Genomic DNA, 15,317 nt, shown 5'->3' with positions numbered 1-15,317 from the left:
TCCGGAACTGGACTTAATCATCTGCGACACTAAATGCTCGTTAATCTCATATCTCATGCATCCTACTTTTTTTCTCTTATCAGATCGAAAATTGTCATAATAATTTTTTGGTTAACTTCACAAAATTACAAACCATGCAATTACTACACTGTTTCCAATTGATATCTTCAATATTTTCCGTTATTTCTTTAAAATAAAAATATATGGCCTGCAGTGTTTTAGCTAAACATAGAAGACGATAATACACACATTAGATACTATAGCATGGTCCGTTTAATTTATACAAATTCTGCAACTTGGTTGTCCACCACAACTTCCGTACTTAGAAAGGCCATTTAATCTTAACCATTTTCTTTCTTTAATTATATCAATTGGTTAGTCTTCTTAATGGTTTGCTAAAAAGGACCATGTCAAAAGAGGAAACAAAGACTTTTAATTACAAGCAATTTGGTTAATCAAAAGTCTCAATCAGTTCGGCTGGCGAAACCATTTGAGCGTCGTTTGTTCCTAGTAACCGGAGCTTTTTTTTGTTTATTTTTTTTCAATTGTGAAAACATAACAATACCCGGTTCAGTTCAACCAAGCAGGTTAGGTAATTATCATCTTGTAAGTTGATTCCATTATTCTTATTTTTGAAAAAAAAATTAGAAGAGAAACTTTTGTAAGAAACAAATTGAAAGTCCCTTGGCTCATTCCGGTAAGTTTATCTACATACATAAAACTATATTAAAGTGAACAGAGACAGCAATGAAGAAAATGTCATTTTCTCATATATATGCGTATCACCACAGTTTCACATTTACCTTTGCTAATATAATAACGATGGTGATGTGTCGTATCTTGTGTTGTTTCATCACCTGCGGCAAGAAAAAGCCTTCGTCGTCGTCTCCGCTGCAAGCGGTCGAAACGGTAAAGAAGCCTCCGCCGCAAGTGATCGTAAAGGAAAAGAAAAAGCCGCTGTCACCAGACACACCACCGCGAGTTAAAAGGCCTCGACGCCGTCGCGACACCTATAATGACGTCGTCATTTTCGCAGGTTGTGGTGGTGGTGGGTGTTAAGGCGGCTGTTTCAAAGATGAAAATTTTCCGTTGTTACGTTATCACAACTAATACGCGTAATGTGTATGATTTCTTCAACGTACGTAACGTGTGATATATATGTGCTTATTTGTGTCGTGAATTTAAGGTGTGATTCTGAAAATTCAATTTGAATGTATCATGTATTTATCACTAGAAGTCATCCCGTGCGGATTTAACTTATATTGTTGTTCAATTTTAGTAGTTTGGAGATTATTAGTTTTAATTTGTTTACTCAGCAATGATGATTTTAAAAATATATTGATCATATTAATTTTTTTTGGTTCATTTGTTTGATGTTACATGAGTTTTCCTTTTATATATAGTATTAGACTATTTCAACACATGGAGAAACTTTTGATTTCATAGTAAAGTGTTTATGGTTTTTTCTTCTTTTAAATTTTCAATACATATTAGAGCATGTGCATTGGTAAGAGACCCATTGAGTTTCTCATCATATAATATTATTGTTTTAATATAGAGAAATTTAGGAACTTCTTTCTAATATGAGAATTTGTTAGAAATACCAGTTTTGAGATACTCTTTTTCCAAATATACTTTTTTGAACATTTTCATTTTGACCTCTTTTACACAGAGTATAATTTTAAGAATTTTTTTTAGGTCTGGTTCTTTATTTTACATTTAGGATATAGTTTTGATTGAGTAGGGTTTAGTATTTGGAGTTTAGAATTTAGAATATAGTCATTTTATATAGAGAAAATGGGTATTTTTGAAAAATAACAACATGAAAGAGTATTATTGAAAAGTGACATAGGAAAATGGTTTTTTGAAAATGTGCTATTTGATACTAAGATTCCTAAAAAGATATGATACTAATATACAATTAGCATATACTACTCAAAACTATAGAAGTCAAATTAATTATATATAGTACAGAAAAATGCAACTCATATCGTACCATGAGATAAAAAGACATCACAAGCTTAACAAAATGGTTTTTTAAGCATATGATAGTAACATACAATTTTCCTTTTTTTATAATAGTTTACAATACATTTTTTCTTAAAGATAAAGACTAATAAGAAACTAAATTTATAATGGAGAGACTCATATGCATCGTCCAATACAAAGAAGTTTTAGCCTGCTTTACCACATGAATGCCCAAAAAAAAAAAAAAAATAAAGATTCTAGAATATAAGAAAGAAACAAAACGTAACATGTTCAACATATTAAATCATGATAGTTCATTTTTTCACGATGTAGTAATATTAACATAACCAACAAATACGACAACCTGAAGTAAAAATAAAACATGGTTCAAGGCCCGACCCATAGGCCAAGCAAGTGAAGCCAAGGATTAGGGCATCATTTTTTCTAGTGCATATTTTAGGCCAAAATTTTTAGGTCTTTTATGTAGGATAAAACAAATTATAAGTTCAGTTATTATTAGATTTTTTTTATAAGTTCGAAAAAGATTAGAAGTTCAAGTTTTGTATAAGAGAACAGTATATTATTAATGTATATATATCCAACTTAAAAGAAAATTTTAATTTAGTTTTGAGACAAAAATTTAATTTAATTTAATTTAATTTAGTTTTAATTTAATTTAGTTTTTATATGTTATCCAAGTTTTGAGATTTAAAGTAAAATTTAATTTAGGAAAAACAAATTTGAAACTCTGATAAAAACTTTCCATATTCGAAAAGTTTGAAAACAATAATGAGTTATTAGGCAATATGATATTTATTTTCGTATAAATGTTTAAATGAACATAAAAACATTGAAAAGACAAAAAAAAATTTGAGCAAGCAAAACAAAACGAACTACAATATGGAAATAATGAAAATAATTTTTATTAGAATAAAAGTGTGTGAAATTTAATATATTTTTTATTTTATATATATTGTCTCTATTTCTAATCATTTTAATATAAATAGGATGATTAACAATAAATTAAATTTTGAAATTATTGTTTTCTGTTATATCATAGGGTGATAAAGCAATTATGTTTTGATATCATTATGTTTTTTTTAGTACATATAATTTAAACACAATCAAAATGTTACTTATAAATTTCTATTAAATACAAATTTGAGTTGTGTCTTTAATAAAATGTATATATGATTATTGAATGTAGTGTGAGTTTTTTATATATTAGAAAATCTTTTATATTAAATTAGTTTATCATAAATTAATTTGGTTTCAGTGTTTACTTTGAAATGTATGAAACCATTTTATAGTAATAGGAAAATTAGTTACAGCAAAGTTAATTAATTTTTGTATGTTCATTAAATAATTATGATAAATTAATTTATTTATAGTTTGGTTTTTTTCTGGAAAAAAAACTGATAAGTATTATAAGGGAAAAAGTATAATACCTTACTTTGATAGATAAATTAGGTTGTCCTATATATTAATTTTGTTTTCATATCTAAAAGTAATAGTTAACAACAAATAATTTTATAATATAATAGTTGACAACAAATAATTTTATAATATGATAAGTCAATTTTAAAATAATTAATTAAAACGATATCACAAAACATATATCTTATATATACTCTAAGTCTAACTAATTTTGTATAATAATTCATGAAAATAAAAGTGTGTCAAATTTAGTATACATATTTTTTCTTCTATAAATTGTCTCTATTTCTAATCATTTTAAAATAAATAGTATAGTTAACAATAAATTAATTGTGAAAGTATTGTTTTCTATTATTCTTGGGGGAGATAAAACAATTATGTTATGATACCATTTTTTAAGTACATATGTTTTGAAGACAGTCAAACTGTAACTTATAGCATACTATTAAATACAAATTTGAGTTGTGTCTTTAATACATTATATATGATTATTGAATACGATATGATTTATATATATATATTTGAAAATCTTCTATATTCTTAAATTAGTCTATCATAAATTAATTTGGTTTCAGTTTTTACTTTAAAGGTATGAAACCATTTTCTATTTTTATTTGGTTTCAATTTGTTTATATTTTTTAGTTGGGTTGATCAATATTTTTTTTTTAGGTTCTGTTGTGTGTGATTTCATTATGAATATATTAGATGCTAAAACTAAAAAAAAAAAGAAAGAATATATTTTTGTAACAATATTGAAATTCAAAAAGCAAACTATACAACAATTGTCTTTATTTTAACAAAATATACACACCATATAAGATACAAATAAAATAAAGTCAAATTAAAAAATAGAATGTTAAATTTGAAACATGTGTCACAAAAGTAAAGTGCCAAATGTCAGATTGTTAGGCAAAGTTAGAAAAAACCTTCGCTTATTATATAAGATATAAATAAACATGAACATAAGAGGGATCATCTATAGATGATAAAAAGATTGTGTAAATGTGAAACTTCTGGTTTGCGTAAAGTTATTTTTTAATATATAAGATGTATGTTCGACTCATCATCACATAAAGTTTTGCTTTGCATAAAGTTCCACTATCGATATCTTCATGATCTATTTGTGGGATCCCTCAGTGCTCGGGATGTTTCTTCTCATATAACGCGTGGATTCTTGGTCTCAACTCTCAAAGTTGCTCTAAAAAAAGTTTAACTCCATAGCCAGTTTCATAATTCGAAAACTCCTGTCAAAAAAAAAAAATTACCTAAAACATTACATTTACATTAATTGATGAAAACCCTACATTCGTTTACCATATACTCTATGATATTAATACATTTCACGAAAAAAACCTAAAAAACATTAATTTGTGTGAAACGGAACAGGTAATAATAACCAACTATTCCAATTGTTACATAACTATTTCTCTTGAAAATAAATATCGTTCATTATACCTTATTAAATCATATATATGGGGTTCGGACCAATTATTGGTAATGAGTTAAAAGTCTAAGATAAGTTCAAATTTAATTTGATAAACGCATAATAAATCAATCTCGACATGCATGCATCTCGTCTACTTCGCGGCCAGATGTTCACCAGTGGTCGACTTCTTGGACCTTTAGGAAAGGTAATTTGTATTTGTATGTTTTCCGGGTAAATTCTAACTCTACCTTATTTCTTTGATACATACATCGAATTCATTGTATTTCACTCCAAAGGCTTTTTCTGTAACTGAGGGTGAAAATAACTTTGATTCATTCGATGTATGTATCATCCAAAAACTCATCACATATATCCATTGTCACAATATTTCCAACTGATATATATATACTCAAAGGTGTACAATTGTGGTGATATATCGATGCTGTGGGTTGACGACGTTGTGGCGGACGTCGAAAATTAGATTTCTATAGTTATAATGTAATTATCACATCTTTACATTTCGTTTTGCTCAGAAATATACAGATTTGTATGAGTCTCTCTATTGGATTATCTTAAATTCACGAATTTATTTTCATATTCTCTAGTGGATCCATGGACTTTCTGTGTGATATAATATCTAGGAATTCACATATACATATAAATTTATACTTCAGACGTTGACAAAAGAAATTTATTTACATAGACTAGTATATAAATAATCTAGATTTCGTGATACAACAACTTTTTACAATATTCAATATTTCCACTTGCTATCTTCAGTATTTTCCGTTATTACATAACTCTTTCATTCTTTCCGATAAATTATACAGTATAACATTATTACCTAAAGAATAGAGCTATATTAATCTATCTATATCCAGAAGAATAAAACTTGAGAATATATTCATGGTTTTTATATTATTAATTCCCTTTCATAAAATACCTCTCCATATATAACAAATTATTAAATTCATTAATGAGATATTATAGCATGGTCTGTTTTATACAATTTCTGCAACAATTGGGTTGTCCACCACAACTTTTCTTCCGTACTAAGAAAGGCCGAATAGTCTTAATTCTTTCTTAATATCATATGGCTAGCTTGATATTTTTATGTTGGCTAAAAGTACCATGTCAAAGAGAAGATAGATGATTAAAATAACTATATATATATACACTTTAATCACAATCACATTGACTAATCCCAAGTCTCTCAATTAGTCAGATGGCAAAACCATTTTGAGTATCCTACTTTCCTTTGTTCCGCCTAATAACCGGTTTTATCTCTTCATTTGTGGATCACAACGATTACCCGGTTCAACCAAGTAGGAAACTCAGTAGCTTGCACTTTCTCGAAAAATTAAGAAATTGTATTACCAAAAGTCATATAGCTTGTAACTCAGTAGTAAAACATTTACCAAAAAAATCATTGCACTTAAATCGTTTTCATTCATTTATTTATCTTCCTACAAATTGTTGGTAAAGAAACAGAAAGATTACCACATTATAATTACATTTATGTAAAAACAAATTGAAATACTTTCGCAATTTTTTGTATATCTCTAATTATATATTATAATAAGCCATGGCTCATGTCGGCAACTTTATCTACATACATAAATATCTACATCAATATATATAAAAGGTCGCTTTATCATATATACGAATCACTATAGTTTCACATGCATCAAATTCATTTTTGCTATTACGATGGTGATGTTTCGTATCTTGTGTTGTTTCATCAGCTGTACCAAGATAACGCGGTCGTCTCCGCCGCAGGTGGCTGAAACGGAAAATAAAATTCCACCTTCGCCTCTACCACCCCAAAGGATCGAAACGACCAAGAGACAGCCGCCACCGGGAGTAGTTAAAATTGAAAAGTTTACAACGGTCAAAGATGGAGGACTTGTTGTTTCAAGGTCGAGTAAGACCAACATGAAGAGCTCACGTCGTCGCAAACGCTTTGGCAATGACGCCGGCAGTTTCGGCGGTTGCGGCGGTGGGTGTGGAGGCGGTGGCTGTTAATATGATTTAATAATTTTCTTGTCTTGAGCGTATAGTGTAATTTCTTTACTTTGCACACCTTGTGATCTTGAAACTCGTATGTATATATATATATATATAATGGATCATATAGGGTGGTGAAACGATTGCTCATATATATATATTTTGTTCAACCAAATACTTCTATTAGCAAAAATCAGACAAAGCTGGAAGCATACTACATTTTTGCTGCTCTGGAAATAAGATAACTAAAACTGGAAAAAGGATAAAGAATAAGAGAAACTATCAGAGAGAAAGCCATGAATATTTGGAATGGTATATCTAGTGTGTGTTGATGCCTGATGGCCTGAACCAAAACACACTACAATCCGATTCTATCTTGAGGTGTGGAAAATTAAGTTCCTGATCGTCTTTGAGCGAGCTACATCTCGACTCATATATAATTTGTCGAATATATTTATTCTGTGTACATGCAAATATAAGCCATTATTAACATATAAGAGAATATCATACTAGAATATTATAGTTAAAATAATCAGTGTTGTTTTTGTCAGCGTGAATTCAAGTTTTTTTTCGTAGACGTTATGGATATAGAATAATATACAAGAATGTTTCGTGTTTTCGGAAGATTTCGATATAGAATTAGATTGACCTTTGCTTGTTGTACTTGTACAGCACGTATAATTGGACACGAATATTAAACTCATATATTAACTGTAATGTGTTGTTTCTCCATGGACTTTCAACAATTCAACCTATCCTATTATATAAACGAAGATCTCTCTATTGACCGTATATATTTACAATTATAAACAAGAGGAAAATTCGCAGTATCTTTCAAGAAACAACTCGGCACTAGCGCTAGGCAGGCTATGTCATATATAAGCTTGTATTTATTTTTTATTTATTTTTGGGTTCAAATGTCTTAAGCTTGTATTATAAACAAATATATGCGTTTTCAACTTGAACGGCAATTTGGGACTATACTATACTATATAATAGATCACTTTTGCATAAATGTTATGTATATATATATATATATTCGGAAATCAGAAAACAAAGAACTACAAAAGTGATATTTTTTTTTTACTTTATTTATAACTCGTGATTGCGATGATTCGATTCTTATGCTGTTTCCTCAGCCGCAGGAAGAAAAAAACGAGTAGGAGGCGTTCCCGCCGCAGTAATGGAGGAGGAGGTTGTTGTGGCGGCGAAGATGGAGGCTGTGGAGGTTGTGGCGGCGGTTGTGGAGGTGGTGGAGATTAATTGAAGACGAATTTATATATAGTTATGAATGGCTTTTTGTGGCGTGCAATGTATTTATGTATGTAGATTTTAATGTGTGATATCTTATGAGGATGGAAATTTAATGTCTACTAGATCAAATTTATGTGTATAGTAGATTTTTGACTTGTATCACAAGTTATCTAATTAATAATTCACTTTCGTTGTTAATTTTAATATCTGCTTTGTTATTGTTCCTGTAATTTTCTGATCTACGGAAATTATTTTGTAGAGATATATATGAAGAAGAACTTAACACATTTGGGGAACAGAGATGAAATTATTAATTAGATCTTCAATTATTATTGTAGATTTCTCGTTTTTGTAACCAGTTTGTTATTAACATCGATTTTTAGCATATAACATTTTTTGTTTTTTTTTTGATAAGTGTCTCACGTACAGCTCCATAACATGTCTTGTGATTTATTTAGATACTGTAAAATCATGTATACGAGTCTTTGGATATTACTATAGTGTTTAGCCCTACCACACTTCTTTTTGTGGTCATCTTTGGTGTTTATGCGTAACATTTATCTCCCTTTCCTTACCCAATCTATATAAGACATCCCTTCGTCGTCGGGCCTGACTTGTGAAAATATGTGACGATCTGATCATAAGCAAATACGACGTTTTTACATCTAAACACAGTTTTGTCTAATACTATTTTGTCGACTTTTTAAAAAAATAGAAATAACTTTCACGCCACTATTTCAAGACTTTCGACGCTAATTAAAGAAAATACATCTAAGTGAAATAAAATAGGATGGCTGGTCGTAGGCCGCGAGGTATAGATCTTACTCGTAGTCGTAGAATTGAAACATCCCTTGTAATTTCTTCTATCTTTTAAAAACTTACTAAAATTAGCTAGGTCTATGTCATAAGCGTGATAGGTTCCGTGGGTTCTTCAACAATAATAATTCCTACGATGTTGAAAAGGACCTATATCGTAAAATAATGAAACTCAAGTCTTTATCTTGACTGTAAATAGGAATCAAGAGGGGAAGTCTCATTTGTCTGCTAGGAGAAGTGAAATTTCTTGTGCAGTTTCATGTATCTTATCAGAATAAAATTAGTTAACCCTCGCAAACATATATTTGTATATATATTTCAAAGTCAAAGGCAATTTGAGGCTATATAAAAAGGTTTTACATATCACATATATTGCATCAGATTTCAGAACCTTCAAAAACAAAAGCAATTAATACATTAGTTGGTTGACCGTTATCAAAAAGCTTATCTCTGTGATTTTGCATTTGCTATACGATCACACGATGTGTCGACTGTTATGTTGTTGTTGCTTCTGCCGCAAGAAGAAGAAGCCGCGAGATGTGAAAAAGGATAAAAAGGGAAAGAAGGATGGAGACCTTGTTGTTTTGAAGCAGACTAAGCCTAAGAAGAAGCGGCGCGATGAAGTAGTAGATATAAAAGTAGACTCATTTTGTTGTTGTGGCGGCGGTGACGGTGGTGGTGGCGGAGACGGCGGAGGTGGAGGCTGTGGTGGTGGCGGTGGATGTGGAGGTGGTGGTGGTGGAGGCGCTTAATATATGATCATATATTTGTTATTTCTTGTGTGTCATGTGTTTATTTGTTTGAAATAAATAAAATCTTTTATTTATATATGTAATGTAAGAATTATTTTAAGGTGAGATATATTGTTAGACTGGAAAGTGAATGTATGTATATATATACATAATATCTGTTTATTTTGATGAAAAATGCTATATAATTTAGTTGAATATATTCAATTAATTATAATTAATAAGAAACAAAAAGCTAACAGATATATAAATCATTGCTTCATAACTAAAATTTTTAAATTAAAAGTATATCATGCTATACTAAATTATGTATTCATTTTTTAAAAATATATCACACTAGAAATTAACTTTTTAAAAAATAATTATTTTTGATTCATCATAAGGTCAGCATTGTTTTTCAAATGAAACAAAAATATCATATTAACTGATATATAATACTTAATTAGTATAGTTAAATACACATAACTACATAAGTTTCTATCACATAATTTTCTAATATCTGCCATCGAATTCGTATGGCATACGGTATGACAAATCAACTTTGTATGTTTCTACACATATAGCGTATGTATTAACGAAGTCTCGCAGTCTCATGACTCACATCACCTATCTTGTTTTATACATCAATTTCCAGATATCTTCTTTTAATTAGAGTTATGTATGGCTTTATATATGATTGAGAGATGAAAACAACGTTTCAAATAATATCTGTGTAGAAAAAGAGTATTCAGTTTGATCTCAATTATGACCAATGAGCTAATTCATACACTATTTTATTTGATATAAGTAACAAATGAGCTAAAAACTATATAGAGATAAAATCAAAATTTTTTTTATCAAATATCTGCTTTAAAAATCTAAAAATAATTATTGTTAAACAAAAGTTAAGTCTTAAAACGACAACTAAATTAAAATGGAAAAAATATATTTTTCAAATCAATTTTTTCCTGAATTCTTGATATATTATCAGATATATAGCTGGTCAGTCCCCAACTTTTTCCTGAATCTTGAATATCTGACATCTCACTTTCATATATTGATTTACAAATAATAAAATCTTTGGATTGCATACATATAAGTATATAACCATACTTGTGAGGTTAATAACTTTGGAGTAGGTATCACCAATATAAAAATTTTGAATATCCAAAATAGTTAGATTGGCCACACACAGAGCCGTGCGTACATGTGACCAAATGAAACATTCGCCTACGGCCAATTTTTTGGAAAAATTATTAAGGTTTATTATGTACTTTTATCTATTATAATAACTAGAAGCTCATTGTTTATATAGAAACATGACATTTTTAGTCTTGGATAATAATATTGTTTATATGGTCTTTTAAACTAAAAACTTAATAAACCTAAAATAAACATAGAGATTAAAATTTATGATAACTAATATATTCACATACTAAGATAAAAATAGTAATGGCATCACTCTTTATGCCAAAAAGGGGTACAAGTTATTTTTTGGACTTAATATTTTGTTACTATTTTCATTTTTTATATGTAAGATGTTAATTATTATTTTACAAGTTTTTGTTTTATATCGATTGTATTTTCTTTTTAATATCGCCTCCTGCCTCCGTATCTCTAGGCACAGCTCTCTGGCCACACACACATATATTAAACAAAATACAATACCCATTGAAAATAATAGAGTTTCGAATACTTTCCCGCATGTCTGATGTTTCGAATACTCACGCGCTTTCGTATTTGACCAAAAGTATCACTCATACTTTGTAGAATGAAATCTGAAATACTCAACCTATTATGGTGATCTCATGTTACCTTTGACCGTAATATTAATATATACCGGTTCCTAAACCGTTGAACCAGCTATATCCATATTGTTAAATAGCTAAAATAATAGACAACATGAATACATGATACTCCAAACAAAAATAGGGATATATATGTTGCATTTCGTTTTCCCAACATTTTCTCTTTATTCATTTTATATCTTTGAGTTCGAAAAGTATATATCCCTTAATTTCTCTCATAAAATATAAAAAGTATTCATTACAGAAAAAAATGTATAACGGAATTAGCAAAGAAAAAAAGAGAATGAAATACAATAAAAGGAAAAGTCAAAGTTAAATTTTATACTAATTTTAGAAAACTACAATCATAAATAGAATAAATATTCTTCTGTATGATCAGCAGACACATATTCCAAGTTTGTGCAAGCGAGAAACCTCAAAAGCAAGTTTTAATAACTAATTAATTAATATTTTCTTTGTTAAAATAATCAAGAAGAAAATGTAAACTTTGAAGATATAATGGAGCCTTTTGTTAATGTAATTATTACATTATGTGTATGTGTTATTTTCGTGTTGATTGTCATATGCTGCGTCGTCTCGCATAGGAAGAAAGAGCACTTGTCTCAGCCGCGAGATTTGGAAAAGGGTGTAGCGGGAACAAGAGATGGAGGACTTGTTGTTTTCACAGGAAATGATACTACAACAGCTGTCGTAGCTGCAGATGTAACCACCGCGGATTCTGGCGGTAGCGGTGACGGTTCTTGTTGTGGAGGCGGTGATGATGGTGGTGGAGGAGATGGCGGTGGTTGTGGCGGCGGTTGTGGTGATTAATGGGTTTCTTATATTGTGGGATTTGATAATTATGCATGTAAATATAATTTGGAAAAGAATAATAGACCAGTAAACAAAAAAAAAACATAGAGTAGGTTCAATACAATTTCGGTATAATAAAAATTTTAAAAAATCTATAAACTGCTTCTCAATTTGTGTTTAAATAAAAAGCAAAAAAGGTAACGCACACTAATTAAATACCCGATTTCGTTTGGAATACAAATACAACCTACCACAAAGTCAATGCTTAACGAGAATTTCATAAGGGGTCATCATCCTCTCTCTCTAGTCTCTATATATACATCTTGTTGGTTCCTTTATCTGAGAAGTGAAACAAATAAAACTAACAGTTACAGAGTAATTAATTAATATAAAGAAGTCGTTGATCAAATATGAGTCCTGTGGCGATTCTGTTTATAGTGTTTGGGGCATTTCTCTTGTTTTTGTTCATCCTATATGGCTCATTCACTTTCTTTACGACAAAGCTAAGAAGGATGGCAAGGAAAGCATCGCCTGTCTCGGCAGCGGTTACGGTGGCGACTTCGGCGGTTGACTTTATAATCTTACCCGTGGCAACATGCAATTTTATTATCTTTGTTGGAAACTTGGAATGTGCATAACTTTTATCCATACAAGTTCTTTGTTTAAATTTGTTTGTTTTGAAGTATCACGGATCTTTCTATGTACGTACTTACGCAAAAGCGTCTATGCGTGTGCTTGTGTATTAATATGTGTATAATATATAAAAGTTTAAATTATTTTTCTTGTAAAAATTACCAACCGAGTGGTGGTCTAGCTAGTGGTTTTAAGAATGTCAACTCAAGATCCAAGTTTAATTCTACTTGGGAATATTGATTCACACCTTAAACGTGGTATTATCAACGGCTTTTTTTGTAAACCGGAGAAAATTATGGGCCAAAGATTCAGAACCTTAACTGTTTGTCGAAAAAAATAAAACAGAATACACCCGGAAAAATTGATTGAAAATTGAAAGTCTCTTACTAATTAATAATTTACTTAAGAATATTAGTCCAATATATCAGAAATGATTTAGAATATGAGCCAAAGACTGAGAAAAGCAGAATGGTTAAATCACAATTCTCAACTAGCTTGCCATATTTTATAATTTTTTATTAAACCTAAATACCCGTTTACCAATAAAATAAAACCTAAATACCCTTAAACATTATAAAATCATAAATACAAAGTCAACGAGACAACTTCCAAATACGTATATAAAAGAAAATACTACACACAATAAAGAGAAAGATAGATCAAAATCAAGATTTAGAAATCAAGTAAAACAGAAACCAAAATGACTCCTCTGAAGATTGTGGACATAGTGATCGGGGTAATATTCTTGATCGTATTTATCTTATGTCTCTTCTACTATCGTTACAGCAAGAGTCATAAAGACGGCAGGAAAGAAAGCACCAGCGGCGGCTGCTGCTGATGAAGACTTTAAATGTTTCTTTTAAAGATTTATATACTGATATACATTTGTGTTTTTCTGAAATATGTAAGAAAGTTATAATTTGGGTGTGTGTACGTGTGCGGGTGTTGTAGAGATGAGACAAACATATACATGAATCAACATATTTGTTTTGTTTTGTTGTTTTTTTTCTCGACCTGTATAATCCAACAATGCCGGTCGTCGAAATATTTGGTAATTTCATTAGTTAATTAAAAAAAAATCATTCACCAGTCACCAAGTCTTTTGAAAAAGAAACAATTTGACACCTATTATAGTAAAAGTTCTACATTAAATTATTATTCTTATTAAAATTACAGAATATTCTATCAGAGATTTCTAAGTCAAAAGGCATATATATCTCAAACTACTATGTCATTAGAAATTTCGTACATATTTAAGAACAAATAAATATAAGTATATATAAACTTTCAATTAAAGATACTAGCTGATATCTAATTTTAATTGAAACTAATAATTTCTAAATAATCTTAAACATGTTATAAGATCATATTTATTTTTAATGCTAAATAAATAGTAGAAGTTCTTAAATTATTTTCAAGTTATCAGATCATAATATTGTTGTAAGTTTTAAATGGTGAAAATAATTTAAAATTAAATTAGAGAAAATAATTATAAAAATGGCTGGACCAGCTTCAGCATTATCTTTACTTTTTCACAAGATATATATATATATATATATATATATATATATATAATTAATATTCAGTCCAACAAAAATAAAATGAGAAAAGAAAAGATATCATTAAATCCAACAGAAAATATATCCAAACTATAGCAGCATCATCTAACTAGAAAATCTTTAAAATACATGTATACATAACTAACTTCCTCCGCCACATCCTCCACCGCCACCACCGTGATGTCCACCAAAATCACCGCCACCGTGATGTCCACCAAAATCACCGCCACCGTGATGTCCACCAAAACCACCGCCACCGTGATGTCCACCAAAACCACCGCCACCGTGATGGTAACCAGCGTGATGGTGGCGGTGATGATCAGAATCGGAGACAGTAGGAAGAGACGCAGCAGCGGCTGGATAAAACATGTAGCTACCATCACCATTGCTTGTACTTACCGCGCTGGTTCTCTGGTTGTTGAGCTTTTGTGCAGGCCCATTCTTGTTACTCTCCTTCTTCTTCTCCAAAAGACACACCATTACTACAAGTAAAACTAAGAAACCATTACAACCTATTATGAAAATCAAATAAGTTTCCATGATCTCTCTCTCTGCAACAAACCAAATAAAAGTAAAAAAAAAACTGTGAATCGTATAAACTGTGAAACAATCACGTTTTATGTATTAACAAACTAATGCAAACGTATTTATACGTAGTTATTATCTATTAGTATCTATTTATTTATTTTCTATTTAATTTGGATAAGGACTTTGGCCAATTGAGCCTATAGGCGTATTTTAAGGATATCACTGATAATTTGGTACCATATTTTATTTTAAAATTTTAAAAACTTTATTTTTTTTCTTATCCAAACCAGAGGATAAAAATTTACAAAAATATTAGCAAAAAGTAAAGATCTAAAAAAACGAGCAAGCCAGTCAGCCTGTG

At 29.8% G+C, this 15,317-nt stretch overlaps 2 protein-coding genes across 2 annotated transcripts; both read left to right on the top strand.

Moving 5' to 3' along the window:
• Positions 1-9,299: 9,299 nt before the first annotated feature.
• Positions 9,300-9,835, top strand: LOC109130141 (uncharacterized). Its single transcript, XM_019239345.2, has one exon. The coding sequence runs from the start codon at positions 9,391-9,393 to the stop codon at positions 9,658-9,660; it is 270 nt and encodes an 89-aa protein (XP_019094890.2). The 5' UTR covers positions 9,300-9,390; the 3' UTR covers positions 9,661-9,835.
• A 2,006-nt stretch (positions 9,836-11,841) lies between these two features.
• On the top strand, positions 11,842-12,254 carry LOC104758712 (uncharacterized). The gene has a single exon (XM_010481632.2). It carries the CDS (start codon positions 11,943-11,945, stop codon positions 12,252-12,254), a length of 312 nt encoding a protein of 103 aa, XP_010479934.1. The 5' UTR covers positions 11,842-11,942.
• Positions 12,255-15,317: the final 3,063 nt, after the last annotated feature.

Source organism: Camelina sativa, chromosome 17, assembly GCF_030686135.1.
Source record: "Camelina sativa cultivar CO46 ecotype springtype chromosome 17, ASM3068613v1".
Taxonomy (NCBI): Eukaryota; Viridiplantae; Streptophyta; class Magnoliopsida; order Brassicales; family Brassicaceae; genus Camelina; species Camelina sativa.
Note: the sequence above shows the minus strand (reverse complement) of the source record. Positions and strands in the feature narration are given on the sequence as shown.